The sequence below is a fragment of the Mustela lutreola genome, chromosome 10, assembly GCF_030435805.1.
Source record: "Mustela lutreola isolate mMusLut2 chromosome 10, mMusLut2.pri, whole genome shotgun sequence".
Lineage (NCBI taxonomy): Eukaryota > Metazoa > Chordata > Mammalia > Carnivora > Mustelidae > Mustela > Mustela lutreola.
The window spans coordinates 77,806,539-77,833,263 of NC_081299.1; the positions used below are offsets into that span (position 1 = coordinate 77,806,539).

At 43.4% G+C, this 26,725-nt stretch overlaps 1 protein-coding gene across 4 annotated transcripts in view; it reads right to left on the reverse strand.

Annotated features, from left to right (window-relative positions):
- The window catches only part of TGFBR3 (transforming growth factor beta receptor 3), a 197,851-nt gene that overhangs the window by 22,800 nt on the left and 148,326 nt on the right, over positions 1-26,725 (reverse strand). For all 4 annotated transcript variants that reach the window (XM_059138273.1, XM_059138271.1, XM_059138274.1 and 1 more), the window contains 9 exons: positions 23,623-23,791; positions 21,543-21,690; positions 15,997-16,186; positions 14,007-14,341; positions 13,454-13,606; positions 10,864-11,001; positions 10,515-10,673; positions 6,165-6,464; positions 3,211-3,331 (listed from right to left, as the gene is read on the reverse strand). In XM_059138273.1, coding sequence (XP_058994256.1) covers positions 3,211-3,331; positions 6,165-6,464; positions 10,515-10,673; positions 10,864-11,001; positions 13,454-13,606; positions 14,007-14,341; positions 15,997-16,186; positions 21,543-21,690; positions 23,623-23,791 — 1,713 coding nt within the window. The remainder of the gene's footprint in view (positions 1-3,210; positions 3,332-6,164; positions 6,465-10,514; positions 10,674-10,863; positions 11,002-13,453; positions 13,607-14,006; positions 14,342-15,996; positions 16,187-21,542; positions 21,691-23,622; positions 23,792-26,725) is intronic.

The following is a 26,725-nucleotide window of genomic DNA, read 5'->3' on the forward strand; positions in this document are numbered from 1 at the left end:
CATGCCATTGGCTTTGGGAGCTACAGAGCAGCTCTCTGCTTGGCTATGAAGCTGCTACCCAGAGACTTCAGCTGCTGTTGCCCCAGAAAACCCAAGTGTTAAAAAAATAAGCTGGACTAAATGACCATGAAGACCTGGCACAGCCTTTAAAGAGTATCAGTGTGGTTCAAAGGGACAGTGAAACATCCCACTGCTTGGGCAATTTTTACCCTCAAAATTCATTCTGGTAAGAGATACTTCTGGAGATACTATGGAGTCTGTGGCTTACAAAAGTAACACAAAGCTGTCAGGAAGAACGTTCATGACCCTGTTACTATTCGAATCAACTAACGTTATTAGGCAAATGGTCACATTCCCATTTCAACGGACTATTCTAGTTCACGGAGAGGCAGAGGAAAAGCACAGACTCCAACGGCCTGCATCCTGGAGAAATGATTTCAGAGTCAAAAGAAAATAAACAAGGTGGAAGAGTCACTCACAGAGCTGAAAACTGCCAGAAAACTGACCCCACTCACTGCAGTTAGAAAGCACATTTGCACACAGCCCATGGGAAGCTGGCCCATCCACTAACCTTCATTTGTTTAACAAACCTAAGCAATGAACTTTATTCACAACACGGGTCTCTGCTAAAATCTACTCTCCATTAGCAAATCTCATGAAACTTCTTTGATATTTGGTAAAATTTCCTCCTGAACTTCAATTAAAAAAAAAAAAAAAAAAAAAGCCACTGAACTTTCAGGATAATTACACTAAGCTTAAATAAAAGTAATTACCTAATTTACAAGAGGAATTACTTAGAAAAACACCACCAAACTTAAAAGAAGCATGCATGAATTACTAGAAGTTATACTACTGCAATATTAATGCCCAATTATTGTCGGGCATAGAAAAAACGCAAGCTGCTGCCATCAATTACCCACAGAACTACATCTCTGGAACCAGGTAAGAGTTGTTATTAGTGCAAAGTGCAGCCAGCTGTTGCTCAAATGTGATATACTTTGCAATCCAATTAACTCATTTATTTCCTTCCCCTGTACCCAATAAACAGGGAACTCTTTGGGCAATAAATTCAAAAAACAATTTCTTCCTTTCCTTCTTCCTTTCCTGTACTCCCTCCCTTCCTTCCTTCCTTCCTTTGAAGTAGGCTCCTTGGACCCCAAGGCAGGGCTTGAACCAGCTGAGCCACCCAGATGCCCCTAGGCAATCCATATCAAGAAAGACTGTGGCTGGTACACTGTTTCAAATGGCTGAAAACCAACCAGTCAAAGCAAAACAAACAGCAACAACAAAGGAACATCTACTATGTACATTTCACACCGCCTTCAGGATGGCTGGGAAATGTATCAAAAACTATTTTGCTTCTTCAAACAGTAGCTGTGTTACAGCTGAAAGGGTCTCAAGAAGCCATCTGGTCTAAACCCTTCTTTTTCCAGATAAAGAAAATCAAAGTCAAGGACATAAGGAGAGATCTCCCAAGTCCCATAGCCAGTTAGCAGGGAAAGTTAAGAGCTGTGCCCCAGTCTCCTAACTCTAAGCCACACCCGCCCCACGATCCTCTCTTGCCCTTCCAAAGTGAGCATGCCCCTAGGAAGAGGGCAGATGCCATTACCAGATATGTCAGGAAGAATGGCTCTACTATTTGCATAAAGGTCAGGCCACCAAAGAATAAAGTAGACAGCAGCCACGTGCCTCTGTTCTACTATTAGGTACTGTGTGCCTCTTCTCTTATCTCTTAGCCCCTGCTACCTTGCCAAATCCAACAGTGCTTAGATCAGAAAGGCCATCCCAGGGCTGCCTCCAAGCCCAGACCTGGTATCGGCTCCACCCAGCAGGTCTCTCAGCCAGTGCTCACCAACCACAGACAGGATGCTGGGTGGCTTTTATCAAGGCTCCAGGGCCATGCTCCTCCTCGCCCCTCAGGGTGGTGGAAGGAGGCCTGGAGACCAAGCCCTGAAATGTCTAACCCCAGAGGCTAGGAACCCACTTTTACTCTCCCAGACTTCTCTTCGTTTAGCACCCTTTGGCAATGTTTCTAAGATAGTTGTAGGTTGTTTTCGGACAGTGACAAATGTAGCTGCCCAGACAGCCCAAATGTGCATTTGCCCCCACCTCCATCAGATGTTGCCAACTGCCTGCTGTGTTCTTGCCCATCCGTGCCCTTCAGCCAGGATGTCCATCCCCATCAGGTGCTCTCCACAGTCCAGAGGGCCTCAGGTCCATTCCTAACACCCTCATGGAGCCCGACTCTGCTTCTCTATTGGTTTGGCTGATGTGGCCTACACTGGGTCTGGCTTTGCCTGGCCTAACCACCTGAAGCCAGACCTCTGAGGACACATCCTTCCTTTCCTTCTACAAGAAAGTGCAGACTGCCGAATGCTCCTGTGTGTGTTTGTGTGTAGGAGGAGACACCTTTTGCTTCAAGCAACAAATGTGACTGTGTACAATTCGGAAACCTGAATTACAAAAATGCATTTGGACAGTGACTCTCAACCTTCCTTCTGCTCTGACCTAAGATGGATGGTATTCACATACACAACACCCTCCCCAACCAAAGGCATCTGTGATTGGGATGCCCTGGGACTGCTTGTACTCAGCACAAACACTACCAGGAGATCATGAAAGATGGGCTGTGGGCTGTTCAATCCTGGTATGCGAGGAACTCAGAGCTTTTCTTGCATACTTGAGGAATATATCTGAATGGTAAGGGAGAATGACATTGGGATAGGGACAACTTTGACTCTGATCTAATATTTAAAGAAATCGCTGGCAAACCTATCATTAATAACTTAGCCATATGGCAGAACAGACCCAACTAAATAAAAGGCTCCTTTGGTAAAAACCCTTTTCTAAAGTTACTAATTGGCCCTTAAGGGTTTGTTATTTATTTATTTATTTATTTATTTATTTATTTATTTATTTATTTATTTTAGAGAGAGCACATGAGCAGGGGGAGGGGCAGAGGGCGAGGGAGAAGCAGGCTCCCCACTGAGCAGGCAGCCCAACTCAGGACTTGATCCCATGACACTGAGATCATGACCTGAGCTGAAGTCAGATGCTTAACCAACTGATCCACGTAGAAGCCCAGCCTTTAATGTCTCTTTTGAATACGACTGTATTTTGATTTACTGTGCTTTGATTTTTAATACTGGAACTTCTTAAAATGAGCAGCCCTCAGGCCCCTCATCTCCTACTGAGCCTCCCAAAACGCACCTTTAGCCTCTACTTGCTGGTGGATCACAGCGAGGGGCTTGGTGAATGTCTTCTTATTCTGCATCATGGCCCAGATCATTGAGGCGTCCAGTGAGGTGCAGGCTTCGTCCGGGGGCACACACTGCAGAGAAAGCAGAGCAAAGAGGGTCAGGGGTAACTCTGAGGAGCCCTGCACCAGCCCAGCCTGCACAGTTGTCCTGTGCCCCTTATCAGACAGTTCCCAGCTGTTTACCACAGAAAAACAGGAGATCTGGGGGTTTTCCAAAGAACCATAAATAATCCGGGAGACGAGTGGCAGACCCCGCAGATACAGTCTCAGCTGCACTTGGAAGATTCAAATATCACTGGATGGCTTATAAACACTGCCTTTCTTCCCCATCTTCCCACAAAACAACTAGGTTTTAGCGTTATTTAGTCTGAAAAGTAAAGAAACTATATGATGAGTGTTGACCCCTCACCAAGCCGGCTTCACAAAAATGGTTTCTGTATGTGATTTGTGCTTGTGGGAAACGTCACGTGCTGCATTACGAAAGTGACAGATTCTACATGTCTTGTCCAAAAAGATAATCATGGTGTCCAGTTTGTTTGATTTTTTAAATCCTAGTATCGGCTCATTGAAAATGAAGCTTTCCGGGGTCATCAGCTATAGGGTTCCAAACTGGAGCCCTGGGGACCCGTATCCAGGTGTGGGGACCATGAGATCAGCTACTTCCAGTTATTTTCAGGCCTCCAAATTAGAATTAGCATGCCCAGCCTTGTTTACCTGTTTTTAAAAAGTGATCACACTCCAGTCCCTTTTTCTTTCAAATAACTTTAGTTCCTTGTCTACGCTCATCAATAGGTGAAACTCAAGACATCTACCTGCTTTTGTTGTCAAGAAACAGATCTATCCTTTAAAGAGCCTAGAGCTAGCCATCCCCCAAAACCAGTAAATTTCTAATCACAAAAGAGCACAGTGTTTTGACTTTATTGTCACTTTTGCTCTGAGCAACATACTGTAGGAAGACAACCCCTCCCTCTCCCTCAAAACCCAGGGAAAGGTTTTAACACACAAGCCTCTTGCACCAGGAAACAACAGAAAGGCCTCATTATTGCAAAGATTTGCCTTTTAGGAAAAAGCCTTCTTACTGTGCCGTTAATTCTTCAGTTAAGTAAGGGCTCAACGAGTGTATGTCCAACTCACTGCTCAATTCTGGACAAGATACCCAACTCCGGTTTCCTCAGCTAAGAGCAGGACCAGACTCAACGATCATTGAGAACTCCTCTTGGAAAGACTCTTTTGCTCTATCATCTGAGAAGTCACTAGAACTGTGGAGATATTAACCACGAGCAGTAAACACGAAGACAGTGGTAATAGCTTATCGGAAGCCACTGCTTTATCAACGGCGGACTGTTGTCACACCTACTACCTCCCTGGCTACTCTGCTCTCTAGAGGAGTCAGGTACTCGTACTTCACTCTTACAGGTGAGGCCATGCAGACTCTCAGACAGAGGTCAGGGAACTTGCTTCAAGTTCTGTTAGTAAGCAGCAAGCCATTCTTCTCAGTCCCCATGTCCTTTCTAGTGTAAGTCGGGACTATAGCGTCCCATCCATGTCATCCACTGAGACTTGGGAGCTCTCTACAGAATGTTGTGGAAGGAAACACTAGGGTTAATTTTTACATGTTAACATGCTACGGGTGGTGCCAGGCCAGGCTCAGAGAGAGGTAACAACCAAGCCACCATGAAGACTCCTAGAGTAACTGCCAGGCCTCCCCTCCTAAATCCCTCACTCCTTAAAGTCATCCTTCAGCTGCAGGGAGCAGCTGGGTCTCCCAGCCAAGCATTCAGTGACCCTCTGCCACAGTCCACTGATGGCCACTGGAAGGCGAAGGCTACAGCATCCGTATTGCCAAAAGCAACCTAAAGAACATGGTCTGAATCATCTTACACATTCATGCTCCCAAATGATTATGACCAGCTTTGCAACATTTTCATACCCAGTATAAATTTTTCTTTGGTGTTGTCAGAGAAATGGATGGCCAGGGGGAATGTAACAGTGTAAAGCATTCAGATTAGTGGCTATCTAGCCCCAATAATGTAATTATTCCTCCTCCCTCTGTCCCCCTATCGTACAACCTACATATTAAGAGAGGATTCCATACATAAATTTATTGATACCGCTCAATCATCACTTTTAGACACTGATGGATATGTGACTACAAAAGTCTTATAAGTCAGCTGATACTGTGTAAGATAATTGCAAAAAAAATGCATGTATGGAATTATAAATAATCATGGCAGATCACAGACACAAAACTATGGCAGAAGACACCTTTCTCACACCAGGCCCAACTAATGAGGTATCATCATTAACCTTGCAGACTCTCCCCTACACAGTCACTCCAGGGAGGTCAAAGTGTTCTGATTAGTGTTGTGGCAACAGAATGTTTAATATGGGGAGGGATAGGAGGCAAACACGATGAGCCAATACGAAGCTGAGAAAAATTAAAATGTTTGTTAGTTTCCATTAGAAGTCCTCCTGAGACAAGTCAACCTTATAATTCACACAGAGAAGGTCAAAAAACAATTGCAATACAGGTCTCAGTGGGACCTGGGAAAATTAATCCTCACACTGAACTTGTCCTTTTGGATCTCTGCTTCTGGCGCTGCACACTATCCGAACTGCAAAGATAAAGCCAGACCTCTCCCTCATGGAAAACAGTCTTGATTTATCATTTGTAAGATACTACTAAGTAGCATGCACGGAAAAAAAAAGTCATACTGTCGGATTTATTCTCTAAGACTCCATAAAACTCCCGGTTCCCTGCTAACACACATTTTATTACTTCAGTTGGGCAGTTCCCAAACCAAAAACCTCAACCTGCAATAACTCGTGATTAAACTTCTCCGGCAGGTCACTGCCTCACCTAAAAATGTCAAAATAACATAGAGATGGATGAAGGCCCGCTCACCTTAGGTAACTTCTGGGGGTCCTTTTCCTTCTTGGTGCACAACGTGAGCTCACATTGTAGAAAGAGCAGGGAGGTGTTGAAAATGGACTTAAACACAAAGCTGAACCGCTTCTTGTCCACCTCAGCTTGCGGGACTGGAAAGTGCACCCTCTTGGGATTATAGAATTTCACAGATTCATCTTTTGGACAAATGTTTTCAATGATGGTGTAATCGGACATCCTATCAGGGTTTGAATATGGAGAGATAAAGCATGTCTGGATGGCAAATCCCAATTCTTGGTCAGCCTTAGTGACAGACACCTACAAAACAACAGAAAGACCAATCAGAACCAAGCGGGCCTGTTACTTCCACTTTAGGCTACATGGTGCTTCTGAGGAGGGACACAGCTTGATATTCATGACATTCTTATCTCATCTCCTTTCTAATTACAAAAGTAACATATACTCATTGAAAGAAGATGTCTCCCATCTAGACTTGGTATGGATAACAGTGAATTATTTAGTTCAAACGCCAGGTCTGGAAGAGTGTGATACAAGATGAATTAAGTCTCTTCAACCTTCCATAAGTCCTCTGGGAGATAAAAACAAAAGCATGGCGTGCACCTAAAGTGGATTTTCCAAAATAAACAAAACTCCAACAGGCGAAGCCCCAAATGTCATAATACCAGGTCATGTCTCAATGGTGTACCACCTGTAAAACAAAATATTTTTCAGAACTACTCACAAAATAAAGTACAGAGGCAGAATCTATTTAACCCAGGCAGAGAGGACTGAACTTCTAAACTGCCATGAGCCAGAACGAACCTACAACACTGCAGCAAACCTACAGATTCCTCTCAAGTCCGGCTTTATAGCAAGCAGGCAGAGTGGCCTCTGGGGTTTGGTGTCAGGGACCGTTGCAATCTGGTGGCGATCACAAGCCTGGCAGTGTCCTAGCAGCTCACAGGTCCAAACCAGGCCTTGCCAAGTACTCTCCCTTCACTCTTTAAGCCCAAGGGTATTTTAAGGGAAATCTAATCTGGAAATGTTTCCAACTCATTATACTTCCCTCTTACAAAACATTTGTATGGGCTATGTCCAAACCTTGTTAAGGTTCTTTTCTTTAGAAACAGGAAGTGGTGTTTGGCCAAGTATAAACAGAATTCAAACCTCAACTATCCTGAGCTCAGCTAAAATCCCCAGGCCAGAGTGGATTCTCCATTTGGCGACACACGGATCGCTGCATGAACTGCCTTTCCCCACATGCCTCATTCCTTGACTAAACTTAGGATCAAAATAAACTTAAACACTTTAGAAATAAAGTCAGTCCTTAACCATAAGCCAATAGCTCCAGAATCCTTTCAAAAGGCGTGGAGATATAAACACACTTTCCATTCTGAGAACACAGGGAAAACCCCTGACATCGCATGGGGCTCTGAGGACACAGCACTATTTTGAAAGATGCCTCCGTGGTTAACTACAAGACACTCAGCAACGAAGATGATTGTTACCATATCACTTTGTGGTGCCTTAAAGCTCAAACCATCTGAATAATCTGGTGAGATAAATGGTTTCATCTCCTTTAGATAAATGGAGGAAAAAATGAACATACAGGATTGACGACGTGTTCAAAATTCTACCTTGGAAGCACTGGATAAAACCAAGCCTTAAACCCAGGTCTTCTGACCTCTAGCCCATTTTCTCTTTACTATTTCACTGTAGCCACAGCGTCGAGTCAACTAAACCTATGATGTGGCCTTAGGAGAACACCTGGTGAGAAATCTTGCTAGGAAGTAGTGTTTGGGAGTCTGTAAATATTCACACATCATTATTTTGCCAATATTTCTGAAAAATAAGATATTTTATCTGGAAATGATGGCAAATTACATATATTGTATTACTAAAAAGTGCCCTTTAACAAGAACTCATAACCCACAAAGCAAACATGCAGACAGAGTAAGAAATGTAAATCTTTTCTTGAATTTCAAAGAAAGTATGTTCTGGTAGGAACTCTAGGGTATCCCAAAAAGTTGCTTTAGAGAAAAAAATAGTATCAGCAAGTCTTTCACTGTAAAATGGCCTGCTCGGGGTGGGGAGGAGTGGGCATAGTCAGTTAAGAGGCTACCTCTTGGTTTCAGCTCAGGTCGTGATCTCAGGGTCGTGAGATCGAACCGCGCACCGGACTCTGCGCTGAGTGTGGAGCTTGCTTGGATTCCCTTCTCTCATCCTCTACCCCTCCCCCACTCTGATAAACAGATAAATCTTGTAAAAAATAAAATGGTCTGAAAATGAGTACTAGAAGAACTACAGGTCTCAGAGGGAGAAAGGCCCCAGGAAATCGTGTGGCTCATGCCCTGTGAATTGTGAGCCTCAGTTTCCTCCCAAACAGAAGAAGGGCACCAATACCTATGAAAAAGGTAGATCTAGATCAGTTATTGTGAGGATGTGTAAAGTCACAATGACACAAACAACACAGTTCCCAGCTAGTCAATACATGACAGCCCTAACTAGCAGTACTATTCTAGGGCGCCTGGGTGGCTCAGTGGGTTAAGCAGTACTATTCTAGATTTGAATTTAAGGGGTTACCAACAGTTCTTTTTAATTCCCCAAGATAAATGTACTAACAGAAAAGCTGCCATTGTGTGACCAACCATCACCTAGAGATGACCAAAGACCAGGTGGCAAAATCGATGATGTCTTGGATTAAAGGAAAGGATATGGTTGAGAAGGAACATGATTCTGGGGGTGTGCTAGGATGGCTGGGACAAGAAACTTGGAAATAGTTCTTCAGATCAAGCCAATAATTCGGTGAGTTTTACCTACCTTAAATTAAAACATTTTCCTACCAGCATTAGACTCCGAACAGAAACAAAGATTAGGTGTGGGTTGCTACCTTAGAGTCTCTCTTTTAGTTGGATTTAAACAACTTTAAAATAAAGCTGTTTGAAACATATACCACCCTCCTCAAATTCTCAATACATTTGGTATTTAAAATGGTAGCAAAAAGATTCAGTCCATTTCTTTGTCATCAGTTGACAATGTCTTTGCCTAACTTTAACTATGAAAAATACAAATGATATGTGGAAAGTTATAAACGTGAAAATAAGTGAAAAAAGAATTTCAAGTAAGCAGCACTGGGTGGACTGGGGAGAAAAACCAAAATGTCCACCAGGGTGGGATACAGGAGGAAGACTGGTCAGTGATGAGCACATAGCAGCAAAGCCATGAATTAGCCGAGCCAGGTCCACGTTTGGAAAAGAACAAACCCCAGTTAAGCAGGGCCCCCTAAAATCCAGGGCACAACGCAGAGTCAGTCACTGCCCAAATACACACATGTGGATTGTGCAGCCAGAAATGCAAGAAGAAAATAATGATCTTGGATAAGAAGAGATCTCTAATTAGGAACAGCATGTAGAAAGCAGTATATTTTCCCCAGTAGTGAAAGAAGGTATGCCCAAAGAAAGAGAAGACCTCTCAAAACAGGGAATCAAAAAAGAAAAGAGATCCAGGAAAATGTCGAGAGCCAGTGGGCTCTATCCCAGAATCTGAACAAATGTGAGAGTTGTTTATCTTTCTAAAATAGAAATATGTTCTCTGAAGTCACTTGCAACGTATGGAAGTATCCCATTTCGACCCCGTGAGCTTCTCACTCCTCCTACAGTGAAGCAGAACAGCAGCTTGCAGTTTAACCCCAAAACTAGACAACCAACAGATGTGCTGGGGCCAAAAAGATATTTATCTTTTTCTAAAATCTAATCTGAACCTGGATATTTGCACTGCTAAGAAGTCACATTTTCTCCTCTTTAAATGGCACTTGGAGGTTAAATGATGGTAGCATCTAGCACGTAATACTATGGACTCTCGAGCTGGACAACCTGAGTATGGACCAGACTCTGGAATCTACTGGTTACTAATTGTGATCTTAAACGAGTTTGTGCCTCAGTTTCCTCACCCCTAAAATGGGGATACTAATAGTCTTATGTCGGGGAGCCTGGCTCAGTCAGTTAAGTATCTGCCTTTGGTGTGAAATATTCCTGGTTAGCCCTAACACTGCAACTATTGAATCCCTGTTCCAAAAATGCTAAGGACATGCAAGAACAGGACTTTATTAACAGAATTCACACCACCGATTTTTAAAAAGCATTCATCTGTAAAACACTCTCCTCATGTACCAAATCCTGCAATGTCTCTCTTTGGTCAGAAATCAACCTGGATGCATTTTCTGAGCCCAGCCCTCACCCAGAGCTGGTTGAGGGCTGCGGGGAAGAACACGGGGAGGGCTTCTCCAGCAGGTGTCTTGGCTCTGCTCCAGAAGCTGTAACAATTCTGCCCCAACCTTAAAAGCCCAAGGATAATGTCCAGGTCTCATACCTCAACATAAATGTGTCCATTCTCTGCCACAGAGAAGACCCCCTGAGAGGGCACGAGAAAGAGGTCAGTGTTGTACAGCTCCATGTTGAAAGTGATGTTTCTGTTGGGTGGGTCCTGGAAGCTACCGGGATTCCCCACCTGCCGCAGGCTGCAATTAAACTGGGGAAAGCAAGCAAACAAACAAAAGAGAGATAAATCACAGTGAAATGAAGGGTGAAGACCCCGGAACTTAGTAAGCTTTGGTCTTTAACACCCATTTCCCTCCCTGTCCCCCACTCAATAGTTCCTAACTAAAGCTAACCAAAAAGACAACATTCTCACAAACTACCTGCTGCAAACCAGCACATACCATGACAACTTCAGGTCGGCTGAAGGAGGTATCTCCTTCATCCATATCTCCCGGAAATCCATTATCCCCTGACTCCAAATCTTCGTAACCATCTGGCCAGCCGCTACTATCTCCAGGCGATGGAACCTGTATCACAATCTAAAAGGCAAAGAAAGCACAGACAATGTTGTTAAAACACCAAAACACATGATTTGGTTCTACTTCACACAAACACCCATGTATAATTCAGATGCCAACTGAAAATCGGAATTTAAAAAAACCTCAAAAACTCCATGTTTTCTGAGGATTTTTACCTTCAAAGAGATTAAAAATGGAAGATAAACCCAACATATGTTCAAATTAAGACTTGAACTAAAATATGTATTTTTTCTCATGAAAAAATAAGACTTGTTTCAAACAGTGGGAAAACGCCAGTTACCGAAATAGGGCCGAATGGGGCTGTCAGTAGGCCAGTCTACACTGGAGGGAAGGGGGCTTCTTCTTAGAGGGCTTTTCTTTACATCAAAAATACTAACAAATACTAAGGCAGACTAATTTAAAGAGCTTTTCTTATTTGTATCCATCAAGATTTGTATAAAGTTTGAGTTAGAAACAAAGTACCTAATGTTTACTGTTGAGCCAGTTTCCTCAATTTTTCTCTGTACTCATCTATCTTTCCCTCATTTCATTTCCTCCCCCGTATATTTGTGTGTGGTGTACGGATGCAGAAAAGAACCATGTTTTTATCTATGACAATCTATCTTAATGTTAGCTGAAATGACTATTCCTAGGTTAGTTCTAGACAACATGAAAAATTCACGTGAGGACCATGACTCCATAAATAAAACCCCAATTTCTTTGCATTTATAGAATAGTCACATTTTTTGTTTGGTTTTGTTTCATGGGCTGAGACTGCTGAATATGGTGCAAAACAAAAATATATACTAAGTCAGAAAATTGCTACAGTTATAATTGGAACAGCTACAATAATCACTGAAGGGAACAGAATGGGAAGAGAATGTAGGAAAACCACCTCTCCATTCTTTACCAGTTCCAAAGAAGGAAGTATTGATGGAACTGAAGCCAAGGACCTAGGACATTGTTTACTCTAGGTATCATCATCATACCCATGAGAAGAAAAGGATTTCAAGGGCTTAAGATATACCTTTCTCTTCTGAGCCAGATGTTACCTTTTTCTTTTTAAACTTAACAGATTACCATAGCCTCTTATTGGTGTTAATTTAGCCATAAATTTAAAATTCCAAAATGAAGAATATCAGTAATATATGCCATTCATTATATCTGGAAAAACTGGATAATGTAAGAAAATTAGTGTTGGAATTGGCAGGAGCGCATTCATCATAGAGCTCAACGGCTAATAAATTATTCCAGTAACAAAGGGAGATGAGCTGGGCCAGCCAGCCTGGTATAGGGGAAAGATCAGTGGAGGAGAGGTCAGGAAGCTGGATTCAGTCCTGGCTCTGCCCTTAACTAGTTCCTCAAATCTAAGCAAGTCTCTTAACTCCCAGCAGTTCAATTTCCTCACCTGTGAAATGAGGAAGTTGAATGAGATCATCTTAAGGTTCTTTCCAGCTCAAACACTCTGAGTCTGAAGAATAATAAACTTGGGTCCATAGGAGAGTGAGTGCCCATGTAAGCCACACTGACAAAACACCTGATCTCCAGTCTTTCTTCTGGATGGGTCAAGTGTATCTACTGCAGGGCAGTGGGATGAACACAAATGACAGTCGCACCCTCCCTGTCCTGTGCCACAACTGAACTCAGGGATTTATAAGCCTTATTTTTACTGTCAGAAGTATAACCTGAGCTGCAAAACGAACATTATAAAGTGCTTTTGAAATTTCATGTTTCAAATTCTTTTTTTTTTTTTTTAAGATTTTATTTATTTATTTGACAGAGAGAAATTACAAGTAAGCAGAGAGGCAGGCAGAGAGAGGAGGAAGCAGGCTCCCTGCTGAGCAGAGAGCCCGATGCGGGACTCGATCCCAGGACCCTGAGATCATGACCTGAGCCGAAGGCAGCGGCTTAACCCACTGAGCCACCCAGGCGCCCTCAAATTCTTTTAATAGTCACAGACTAGTGTGTATTTCTGCAAGAACAGACTTAATCGAAGAAAGACGATTCAGATGAATGAGCTGACAAGAATGATTTCTGGAAAGTATAGGTTAGCTATTGCAGTGGACTACCATTGGGGGCAATCTATGTAATCTCCCTCGGCATAATGTCAAAAGTAGGAGATCTGCCTCAGTTTAGGATCTTTTTCAGAGGTAGAGAGAGAGACTAAATAATCATTTCCTGAGGACCCTTTTCGGATTTCCCTTGGTTCTTCTGTTCATGAGGAAGGGAGAAGCCCTCCCACCTCTGGACAAGATTCAAACGAGGCCACAGAGACCACAGAGCTGGTTAGCTCAGTTGTGTAGACAACTGAGGGTCAGAGTACATCCCATTTTGTTGAGAACTGGCGCTTGGCTTTCTTTAGGCCTGGGGTCTACACCCCTGCTCATGGTCATAGAAGCTTGAAGGCTATTTTTAAGGTAACACTCAGCAAGGCTCTGGCAAAGGGCCAAGCTTTGTTTCGGCGAACACTCACGGAGTTATAGTAAACCACACCATCTGGGGCTGATCGCCGGTGCCGAGTCCCACAGCCGTTCAGCGGAGACTCCAGAATGAAGTGGGTGCCATTCATCGTGGCCTTGCAGGTAGGATCCAACAGGGTGAGCTCCATCCCTGAGTAGCTGTTGGCCTGAAACAACCACCACTAAAGATGTAAAAGGGGGGGCCCACAGGCAGATCTGCCGCACAAAGGGAGCACGTTTTGCCGGGTCTCCCCATACAGGGTTGGCGGCTGGAGGCCTGCATTTCCCTTCCCCCTTGTTTCCTCCCAACGTATCCAGGATTGTGTTTGTTGGCCTTGGAAATTCAATACCAAAATATTGACACACGAGAATCTGGAACCCCCCTCAACTGAGAACAACAGGACCCGAGTGAGAATCACAGCCAAGGGGAAGTGAGTCCATCCAACTGAGCAAACAGAATCAAGTCCCCAGAGCTCAAAAGTGAAAGAGGGAGAAGGAACTAACTCACACACACTGGGGCAAGATGGGAAAGGAGGGGCTTTCTCTTCTCTAAGAAATTGCACTGACCTGAAAAGAATCTTTTTCTACAGCTACGATCATCTTCTCTTTGTCACATTTGACTGACAGGGCAACCTCCACATTCCCCTGCACCTCCTCGGGCTCTTGGGGATCAGGAAACAGTTGTATGCTGGGGAGGAGAGGGTCCTTTGGCCGGGGGATTCCATCTTCTCCCCCTTCCCTCTGGCCTCTCCTGGAGAGATCAGGGAAAGGAAAGGGGAAACCTCCATTGCGGCCTGCTCCTCCTCGGATGGGTGGGTTCTCCAGGGCAGGCAGGGTGCCGGGGTCCAGCAGGATCCGTAGCTCAGGAGGGATGGTATGTACCTCTTCATCTCTCATTTCCTCTGAGGGTGACAGAAGAAGGCAAAACATCATCAGTATCTGATGCCAGGCCCCAGTCATCATCATTAGCAGGAAGAACAAGAGGAACTAGCACAGAATGGGAGTGTGTAAAATTACTCTTAACAAGCAATGTGTAAAGGAGATGGGGATCTGGAAGCCTGGATTCTAGTCCTCGTGTTCTTTCTGAGTGGCACTAGGCCATGGCTTATTTCTCTGTGTCTTGGTTTTCTAATTTTTAAAATTGAGGTTGTATTAGACCAGGAGTTCTCTACTTTGGCTACACATTAAAATCATTTGGGAACTGAGAAAAATTCCCTATACCCAGGCTGTACCCCAGGTCAAATAAAAATCAGACTCTCTGGAGCGGCACCTGATCATTAACATGTTTAAAGCTCTCTGTATAGGTCCAATGTACACCCAAGGTTGAGAACCACGGGACTAGATAGCTTCTAAGGCTCTATAAGCTATAAAAATCTGATTTGATAAAGTTATTGGGACAATAATATTCTTCAAGTGCCAATGAAATATCTCCCTTGAATCTAGGAATTCTTTAATTTCTTGAAATGGTATTGGCAATTTAAGATTATTTGCTACCTCCTTTCTGCCTGCTAAATTCTAACAGATATCTGGGCACCCTGGCCTGTTAGAACCTAGTCCTGACAAGAAAAAGCGGCTTAGGCACACATTCCTTCAAAGAGAGAGGCATATTTTGACATGATGAATGCTCAGTGTTCTGTCCTATTTTCAGCAATTTAGGGAAGAAAATTTTTCCCACTATTGTCTATATCCAGTCTCAGAGACAATGCCTGAGGTCAGCCCACCTCAGTGGGAGCAGGGAGTGAAGACAACCAGAGAGGACATTAACTCTCCTTCAATACTATCTTTTGGAAAGAGATGGCCCAGCCATATGGATCCAAAAGAAATCAGAGCTCTGGAGGGTTTTTAATTTGTATATTGACAGAAACCTTCACAACTCTTTGAGATGGGGCCTATTTTTTTCTCCCATATTACTGAGGAAGAACCTGAGGCTCAGAGGTAAGCAACTTCCTCCTCAAACAGTGAATAAACGGCCCGTACTGAGGCTTGCTTGGTAGTGATACCACTGGGGTAAGGAACAGGTCTGGGGAGCAGAAAACTTGGGATTTGAGTCTCACTAGCTGAAAAGCTCTGGAAAAACCTCACGAACCTGTTCATATTCCACTTTCTGCTCCACCCAGCGGGGGCAAGAACTCCTGTGTGCCCACTGGTGAAAGCGAGAAAAGTGCCTGGTGACTACTGTCCTCCAAGATACAGCCTGCCCTAGGACTTCACCCCTGTAGTAGGGACAGCTGTATGTCAGCTGTAGTGATTAGTAGGCACTTCTGAGAGAAGAAGCCAGGCTAATTTGTTCTTAATGTAATCACAGTGAATTATGTGATCTATAATGAAGGTCTCCAACTTGCAATCAACTCCGTTACCAAAAAATCTGTACCAAAGATCATTTCCTCAAAATAATCTATCACAATGCTAGATAACCTTAAGCTTTATAGTCAAATGAATCATCAAAATTTACAACAGAACAACAGCACCATATAAGCTGAAATGAGAGTTCCTCATTGGAAAGCCTCATTTGGTAAATATTTTTACTTCAGGGGAAAAAAAAAAAAATCACACTTACCATTGTTTTCAAGCCGAAGATGGAATCTATTAGCCACAGGAGCCACTGTATATGATGTTACTGGATTATAGTCGTTGTCCAAAGCCCACTTGACCAGATTCTCTTGGGTTGAAGGAATGTCATCTCTTATGGATTTGGTCATTATCATGGATCTTTCACTCTCTTTCCCAAAGCCAATACTGTTAGGAGCCTGAAGATAATAGCAAAATTTCACTCATGAGTCTATAACTAAACAGTGCTTTGAGTAAGAATTAAATATCTGAAACATACAAATTCTATATTGCAGATGAAGGAACTATGTATTCTTTTGATCCCTATTTTCCTCGGGCTAAGGACACTGATACGAAAATCTTTAATAGCAGATTAAGGGAAATCTATTCATGCTGTTTGATCATGCCATTTGGGTGGCTTATATTGATAAAAATAACCCAATGATCACCAAGTAGCTACATATGGTGTACACCTAGTATGTTCCTACAGTTAATGTTTAAATTATATGTACATACATACCAAACTTTCCCTTATTTTTATTTAAAATGATGTATAAAGTATACAGATGTACATGTTATACTGCCAAAAATATATCCATCCTTCTATCCTATCTCCTATACCCTAGATTTAAATGACAGAAGGCACAATCTAGTTACTTCACTATGGAGACCATCTCATCTTTGTAGACTATTAAATCCCTTATGGTGAACCAGTGTTGGTATTTCAGTTGTAATTTATACTCCATTTAGTGATCCTGTCATTGTATTCATTTGTCAATTTTATTAAGTGACTATGCTTAGATTTTATTTTAAATATAAATATATTAACATTAGTTAATATGAGAACCAATATTTTTATACCTCTGAGAACCAATATTTTTATCCAGCTATACAAGGTGACTTTCACTTCGTAGTTAGTTACAAAATTAAAAGTGAATGACAGAAATCCTTCCAAGAAAGGACTGAGTAACCAAGACATGGACGGTAAATTTCCACACCACCTGGCTCCCAGGGTAGTGATCTTGTCAGATAGTGAGCTGAATGCTGCAGGGGATGTCAGCTGAATGCTGCAGGGGAGACGCCAAGGAGAAGGCACCATATTTTCAACAAATGCTCCAACAAGGCTGGAAAGCTCTTCCAGCCTGCAGATTAGACCATTTTCATGCCATATAAAGATCACTTTAATTTCCATGCCCAATTATTTTCTCCTGCATACATGCAGCATTTTTTCCTAAATTCCCCATTTGTTTCCCATTCTGTTTGCCCCTAACATGACTAAATATTAATCCTTTCCCACTGTAAAACCATTGAAGACTCTCATAGGCTCTAAGTTCTCTTGGCCTCTTTGGTTGTGGGATATTGGCTGAGGACACATATTTTCAGTTCAAAGCTCAGATGATCTCCCCCGCTACATTTTCCTGCTACCCAAAGTGCCTATCCGAAACTGCCCGGCTGGCCAGTCACAATCATACATGCAAAGGAACCAGACAGAGCTTTAACCATGCTTCGCAGCCATCTGTGAAAAACTCAGTTTCACAGGTTTGGAATATTCTAGCTCTTGGTGTGATTCAGAGAAAATGCCTTAGGGGAAGGAAAGGTTGGAAAAAAAAAACAACTAAACTGAGGTAAAGAAGGATCCAATTAGTTCTTCAAACTTAGCTTCCTAGGCGCAGTCTCTAGACTTTGAAAGCAGCATGTCATTTTGATTGGCTGGAGTTGCAACACTGGCCTCCCCAGCACTGGTTGGCCTCATCTGCCCTAGTCTCTCATGTTGTTGGACAGCTGAGAAAATACTGTATTTCCAGAAGACTATCATCACAACTGCCACCTGTCTTTTTTTTGGTACCAATATGGAATGATTTGTTTACACCTTTCCACATTAAATCTAGGAGCTGTCAGTACAACTCATATTGATTACGCCTCGGGACTTACAAGGCTAGAAATCTATCTACACATTTGTAAAACAGCAAGGCTTGGCAAGCCGGTTCCTTCCCAGCAATGAGCGAAATCCTCACCCTGTATTTCTGGGAGTCTCCAGGCTTTTTTTCCAAGGCTTCAGTGTAGTTACTTCAAATGGGAGTGTTCGGGGGCGTGGGGGGGATCTCCAAATCCCACCACCATGTTTCAGCCACATCTTTGTGAGGGATGATGAGCTAGGTCAAGTCCAAGCACCTCCCTCCCCACTTCCCTTCCACTGCCAAACACACACTTGCATCAGAACTGATGGTGGACAGGGAGAGGTGCTCAGAGATGTAATGCATATTCCCACTGGGACTAAAACGTGTCTCTTCTAAGAATAAGCTGGCCAACGTCAACCTGGAAGTGCTAATGCCATTTGAAATAATACAACAGAAAATTTCTAGGAAGTTTCCTCAATCTATTCTTTTATGTTTTGGAGGTTCTTCCACAAAGTGACTGTGCAGAGTCCATAAGGGATGTGAAGAAAGAGCCAGAGCTGGGCATGGTAATGTGGGTGCTTCTTGTATTCCCGTTCTTGTCCACGGTCCTGCCTATGCCCATCTCTGGACTGTTCTGTCATTTGGAGGGTGCATTCTGCCCCATGCCCCACCCCCTATGAGCACACACATGGAACTCGTGCTTAAGGGGGGCTCTTTACATTTACCCTATCAAGTTCCTCACAACTCTTTTAATCTACGTTTTGTTTTTCAGTTTGTTTAGAGCTGTTAATTGCTCCTCTAGACAAACTTTTGAAAAGTTGCTTGTGGAAGGAAGATGGCCCCCTTGTCTGTGGCAGGCACTGTGTTAGAAGCTTCACATATGTTATTTAATTCTCCTCTAAATAAAGAGATAGGCATTACTATTCCCTGATTAAAGAAGGGGAACCTAAGAAGCACAGAAGTAGCTTGTATGGCTGAGAACCCACCACGTGCACACAGTGTGCCAAGTGCTTAAATGAAACACCCAGGAGGCACCTGACAAATGTTTGTTGAAGAACTAAATGAATGAACGAATGAACGAAAACACTGGGCCATATCTCACAAGAATTCCCATGTGAGTACTATCATCACACCAGTTTTCACAGGTAGGGCTACAGACCCTGAATTTAGTTGGGTTCCCCACTATTAACTAAGAGGAATGACAATCAGAAATGGGATTTGATTCCAGCCCCATCAGGAACCAAAACCATGGTTCTTTCCAATCTACCAGGTCGTCTCTGAAGAAAATACTACGGACAAGGCCATGATAAACCCTTCTCCCTTTCTAAGCATGAATGGATGCTTTTTTAGTAGCAGGTACCTTTTCCTCACAGCACAGGCAGAAGTCACATCTGACACTGAGAGTTAGGAAATCACAAAGCATGAAACTGACTGGGAGAATAAAAAAGAACATCATGCAACATTACCTAATTGTTTAGTAATGTTGTCATGCATTGTCCAAAATTGGCCTGGAACAGGAGTACAGCCAAAGAGGGGAATATAAACAGATCTTGCACTGGGATGAGCAATCTCAACTCCAGCCTTTCTTATTCATACGAAAAGTGAAGACACTCACAGTGAACTCCCGGAACACATATTCAGGTACAGAAAGAGCCACTGAAGGGTCAGGGCCAAAAGAACACTGACACAACTCCAGCAGGGAATTAAAATGTACCGTATGTTTTCGCCTTTCAAAGCATGATTCCCTTTCCTGTTTTTGTTATTCTGAAAATCAAAAACATTTGGTCTGTGTGCCAGGCAGCAAATGCTGTAGACACCCCAGGTCACCAACACCCCTCATGCCATGCCAGGGAAAGCAATCAGAACAACTCTGACTTCAGAAAATCACGGCTGGGCTTTGTTCTCGACACCAAATTAATGGATCACCCTTATACACGATGGTTTCTTTGGATCCTCTCAAAGTTGAGAAAAAAAAAAAAAAAAACAAACACGACAATAACAAAAAACCCACAGGAACCAGAAATGATTCCTTTAAAATTAAGATGTGGATGCTCGTGGCTTTGCCTGCTGCCTCTGGTGAGTGTTCACGCACGACGGTACCTAAGGGAGCACTGGCTTTGCTCACTGCTGGATCACACTCTAGGTGCCATGAATAAATAACACCAAGACCAAAGGCATCCCTCCCCACCAAATACTGAAAACAAAATCCTCTCCAACTGACCCAATGCAGGTACTGGAAAAGGAAGAGGACACAGTATTTTAAAAAGACAACGCACAAACATTTAAATCTACACAAAAGATAAGGTGATTATATTCTTAAAAATGAGGAGGGGGAGGTTTTTCTTTAACTTGCAATGTGATTTGTGCAGTATTCTGTCAAACAGTTATCTCCTTACACATATCTGAAAAAGATTTATTTTCAGGTGCCTGGGTGGTACAGTTGGTTAAGTATCCGACTCCTGGTTTCAGCTCAGGACATGATCTTGGGGTCACGAGATCAAGCCCCATGTAAGGCTCCAGACTCATCTCGGAGTCTGCTTGAGATTCTCTCTCCTTCTCCTTCTAACCTCTCCCCCCACTCCCCCCCCACCGCCTCTAAAGACAACTATCATATGACCTCCCTGATATGAGGAAGTGGTGATGCAACATGGGGGCTTAAGTGGGTAGGAGAAGAATCAATGAACCAAGATGGGATTGGGAGGGAGACGAACCATAAGTGACTCTTAATCTCACAAAACAAACTGAGGGTTGCTGGGGGGAGGGGGGGTGGGGGGAAGGGGGGTGGAGTTATGGACACTGGGGAGGGTATGTGCTTTGGTGAGTGCTGTGAAGTGTGTAAACCTGGCGATTCACAGACCTGTACCCCTGGGGATAAAAATATATGTTTATAAAAAATAAAAAATTAAAAAAAAAAGGAATTAACCTAAAAAAAAATTTTTTTTATTTTACTAAATTTCAACATTCAACTTTTCAGGAAACTAGCTAGTATTTGCCTATCACGTCAACCAAATAAACTTAAGTGTATTTCCTTCATTAAAATAATGCCTAGGAAATAGGCTGGGGTTACTTTTCCTGTGTCATTTTGCTAACCTCTCCATTAGCATGATTCTTTTATCAGTGTTTCTCGTAAGTTAGAAGCAAGCAAAAAGACACGCAAACAGCTCTGTTTATCTCAAAAAGACCAGTCAACAGTATGAACTGGGGTCAGCCCAATTTTCCACACCTTCCTTAAATACCTAACCCCAAAGTAAGAGCTGATATTCAGTACCATGACACTGAGGCCCTTACAGGATGACTGTCAATCATGAAAGGCCCCATTGTGCTCGTTATTTTACACTTGCTCTGACTAGAAGCTATGCTCATACACTTCAGGAATTTCACAAATGAGGCAACAGGGTCCAGAGAGGTTAAGGGACTTGCCCAAGGTCACCGTTTGTAAATGGCAGTCTGGACTCCAATCTTGATCTTGACCCCAGAGGCCACACTTTTAATCCCCAATGTCTGCCCTTGTTAGGAGAAACCAAGGAGCATCTTATTTTACAAAGTGAAAAATAACAGACAAAGCTCAGAGAAGCAGAAACTTCACAAAAATAACACACATAAGCACAGTTTAAATCGCTGCCATACATCAAAACAAAGAAATGCTCAACCAACTTACAATAACTTTCAGGTTTCCCTTAATATCGAAAGACTTGATCACCCAGTTGACAGACTTTTTGCACTTCAAGATCAGGATGAGATTTCTGACCACCTCCAGGTCCTTTCGAGAAGGTCTTATGTCAATTATTATATCCACCTGGAAAGCACTGTGAATGGAAAACAAAGGCAAAGTTAGGACCCAGATGCCAGAAAGTTGCAACTATCTCCTCTCTTCCAAGTCTTCATGTTTCCAGTGTCTGGCCAGTTGATTAAAAAGCTGGAGTTGAGCCCAGGCAAATGACATGTGCAAAACAGATTGTTAGTGCACACAAAACAAAATGGTTTTACATAACAATAGACAAATATGCCTGCTGATAATTAGACACTAAAATTTTTCTCCTTCTTGAGTGTGTGTGTGGGGGGTAGATGTTTACTTAATGCATCTATGGTTTGAAATGGACTTGGGCAACCAGAGGAGTTTACTTTTAAAGCAAGTTGCTGTTTTCCAACCTTCAACACCTTCAATGTGTAACTTTCCCAATTTCCTACAAGCACAAAATCCTTCAAAACCAGAAATTTAAGTGCCAGTTTGGTAAGGAAGGTGTCAGGGAGGAGGGAGGCCTGGTAGTAAAAAAACAAACTAGGACACTTCAGATAAAATAAGAAGCAAAGGGCTAGAGAATCTGAATCTGAATAGAAGGTTTGCTTAAGCCATTAACATTTGCTACAGAATCATATCTGCATTTACTTTCCCAAACTTCTGGATATACAGTTATTAATATAAAGAAAACAGATGGTCAACCAAGTGATTACTGGAAAATTGATGAACACAACCCAAACTTCTAAGAATCCCATATAAAAAAGAAATTTTTTTAACCAAACAATAACATTTCTGTCATTCTGAATTTAGAGGACAGTCTTTCTTTCCTGGTTTTACACACTTGTAAAGCATATGATGAATGATATACTCAAATGAAGCCTGAGGCTTAATATCTAAGCACATTTGCCAGATTGCTTCTATTTCCATTCTCTTTTAAATTTTCCACAGAATTCTTCATGTGGGATAGAATGGAATCTTCCCAAAACTGATGTGTAGTTTATTCACTTTGGGAAGCAAAAATTTGATTAGGATTTGAAATCCCACTACAATATAAATTTACATTTTAAGTCACTAGTCCACAGGAATGCAGGCTAAAGTGGGAGAAAGAGCCACTTTCCCTCTTTTATTCTCTTTTTTAATTTCCTAATCATTCCTGACAAGGAGAGTTAAATTTTTAGTTCTGGGGCAGGAAGCTGAGAATGGAAGAAGGAGAAAAAGAACACAATGTAGAGGCAGGTCATATCTAGCGGCTCTCTGGTGTGTCACCATGAAGGGCACAGACACACACACATACACACAGACACACACACATACACCCCCCTCTAAAGTAGGAGTGCAAATGCGCAAGGAACAGAATTTCATTAAAAACAGAATGTTATTAAAATTATAATGTATTAATAAGGCATATTTTCTAATTTTTCTTATCAGGGATAACCTCCATCAAGGAGATAATGATGGAGCATGAGTGAGTTCTGTCCTATAATTAATGTCCGGGAAGTTCACAGGAGGCATCAGAAATTCATCTAGAATACAGGGGATCTAGAGGCAGATGCAGAAAATAAAATATACCATTGGTGCCTTCACTCCCTTTTTTCAAAACTTCTGTTAATTCACCCAAAGCATCAAACCTCATACACAGGTAGGGCTCTATGTCTCTCTGCCTCAAGTCAGCAAAGATCTTTAGTTTCATCTCTTTCTTTTTTAAGATTTTATTTACTTAGTTATTTATCTGAGAGAGCGCGCGCGCGCGAGAGAGAGCAAGTGGGGGGGAGGGGCAAAGGGAGAGGGACAGACTCTCAAGCACACTCTGGGCTGAGCGTGCAGCCCTACATGGGGCTGTTTTATGACCGGGAGACCACAACCTGAGCCGAAACCAAGAACTGGATACTTAACTGACTGTACCACCCAGGTGCCCCTTTCATCTTTTCTCAGTTCAACACACACACACACACACACACACACACACACACTCTCTCTCTCTCTCTCTCTCTTTACTTACCTGTAGGGGTTAGAGTTGGGGGTAATTAACTCAATGATGTGTACTTCCTTATCCTGGGGCTGGCTGGCTATGACACAACCCTCTGCTGCTTTGGGCTGAAGGTACTCAGCAAGGTAATTGAGTGAGAGAAAGTTCTTTCCTATGTTGCATGTGGGAGGGAACACTTGATCTGAAAGTAAAAAAGCACAGGACAACCTGTCACGCCACAGAGCTATGTGGTAACCAGACTCAGAGGGAAGATGACAGTGACATTGAGCAGCTGCAGGACAAGGAACCAGAAGCCCTAGGAGCGCCTTAGAACTCCTAAGCCACGGCCCTGAAATGCCTCCCATACAGTCGCCAGTGACCTCCTCCTACTGACCAACTCCAGTGGTCTCTCTGGGTCCAAATCTTCTCCTTCCCTGTTCTCTGCAAGACTGCTTTGTCCTCATCCACTTCCTCTGACCTAGCTCCTGTCCCTTTCCCTGCCCCCTCCTCTTCTGCCCATTCTTTAAACACCAGCAATCCTCAATTTTGGTGCACACCTATTTGGTACCCCATCCCAGAGATCCTGATTCAGAAGATCTGGGGGGGGTGGGGGGTGGGAGCCACTTAGGAAGCTTTCTTTCTGGAAAAGCTCCATAGCTGATTCTGATACAAAACCAAGGCTGAGAACTCCGTTCCTTCCTCAATCCCCGTTTTGTCTCGTAATTCTTCCCAGATGATCTCCATCACTCCCAGGGTTTCAACTTGCACCTAGATCATGGCTCCTTTATTGGGCTGCAGACCTGTGCTGCCTCTCATCTACCAAGCACCTAAAAATCCAATAGATATTTCACAGCCTACAATACTCAAAACTGAAATCAATCCATCTATCCTCTTCCCGAGATATGCTCCGCCCCTTGGATATTCGCTATTAGAAGAACCAACCACCTAATTAATTCTCTGGCGGACTATGGAGATATTTACTCATCACAACACTACAGATCTGAAGACTGAAGGAAAAAGTTTGGGAGAAACAGACTTTCACTCTTTCTCACAATCTTAGCACAGGTGACGAATGTTTTGATAACACTTTACAGTTTATAAGGTGCTTTTACAAACATCATCCCATTGTGCTGGGGGCTGCTCATCACCTCCACAGGGGAAAGCGACACAAGTACCCAGAGTCTGAAGATAGTCTCGCAACGGCACATGCCGTTCACACAGCACTGTGCTTGATGGGATTTCCAGCCAGCGGTTTAAATGTTTAAACAGAACTTGAAACTGCTGGCAGGATGACAGCTGGGACCAGTGTCAGGGAAGTTCTAGGTGTAGCAGACTTTTTTTTCAGAAGGGGTAATTAATCAGAGCCCTGGCACTTTAATGAAACAAACTTCTGCCTCTTTCATTTAAGGGACAGGATGCTGGGGTTCAAATTCACAGGCAAGTTTCACTCCAGAGAAAGGGGTCAGCCCAGGAGGTCCCCAGATTGGGCTGATGCTGCCCTGCTCTCAACCCCCACCAAGCCTGCGTCACCTCCCTTGGGCCGAGGTCCACAGCACACATGGCGGCATCCCGGCTCCAGGAACCGTGGCGCCCTCAGCACCAGGCCTGGACCAGATGGGACCAGAGGAGCAGGCAGGCTCTTCACCCTGCATGCCTCCCTACAGACCCCCTGGCTCCACTGACTCCAGCGGCTGGAGCAGTCTCCCCTTGCCAGTCCCGGCGGCATCTGCTGAGGGTTTTGCCAGATGAACAGATGAGGAACGCACACTGTGCTGCTGCAGGCCTGCGAATGCCTCCCCCAGATCACAGGACGGAAAATGATACTGGGTGGCAAGACTGAAATGGAATCAAGACTCCGAGGGGATGTGTATGGGTCAGGGACAAGCTAGTCAACTCAGGAGACTAGGACCCTCCTGGGACTCTGGCCTATCACTCCGTCCAGTCCACAGGTGTGCCCAGATTGCACCTGGCGTACAGCAAGCACAAGGCATAGGTTTCCTGAATGGACAAACAATGATGTGAGATTGGAGACAAATGACAAAAAAAACTCACGTACAATGTGACCCTCCAAAGCTACTAAGAAAAGTTTGTTTAAAAGTTGTGTTATTAAGGGCTCAAGACCCAGAGGCCATTGTCGCTAAGCTGTATAAGCTAATCACTTTCTGTTGTGTGTACATGTCTATATATGAGCTCTTTTTCCCCTGAACAACCTTCTGCACGCCTGGCATCAAAACTTAGACCAACTGCCAAGCAGAAAGGAAACCACAAAGGGGAATCCCCCGGTAGAAACCTGGCAGGTTTTGGGAGGGGGGGAGTCACATGCGTATTTGTATTTTAGGAAAGGACTGACAAATAACTTTGCAACCTAGAATGATATCCTCTGAGAATGGGGGGGTAGGGTGGGGAGGTGGGTGGTGGTAATGTAAACTCCTCATTTTCCTCCTGTGGAAAGTAAGGCTTAAGTGGGAAATCAGAGGGTTGCTTGAAGTTTCACAGCTGGGATAAGAACTGAAACTCCTCAATTCTTCCACTCTAGGTATGCAGGTTATAGTCACAGTTCTCCAATATTAGCATGTATCTGAATCATCAGACATGCTTGTTAAAACTCAGATGGCTAGACCCCACCCCCAGAGTTTTCAATCTGGTTGGTCTTCGGTGGGCCCAAGAATTGGCATTTCTAACAAGTTCCCAGGTGATGAAAATGCCACTGGGGATACAGCAAGAGGAGGCTCATGGGCTGCGATCCCTGGATTCAAGCTTGGTAGAGGCAGGTCAGGTTCTGGGGAGCAGACTCATGAGTCCCGCTCAGTGGAGCCTGATCCATGGTAATAGACAACATCACCTTGTGGTCCACCAACCCAACCAAGGACCCCCATTTCCCCCAAATGCTCTTCTCCATGCTGTCTACCAGGGAATCCTACCCAGCTGGTGGCTGGAATCAAGTTTCAGGGGCTCCAAAGGGGTTATTAAGGAGTCACTGGTTTTTACTGGACTAGACACCATGTCCTTTAAGTTCTTCCCTGACTCAGCATGTGGCCCTGGGGACATCACTTAATCCCTCACTTTCAAGGCAGGCAACAGCTACGCATAAAAGTTCATGCACTATCAAGAGAACAGGTCAACATTCTAAATGTTA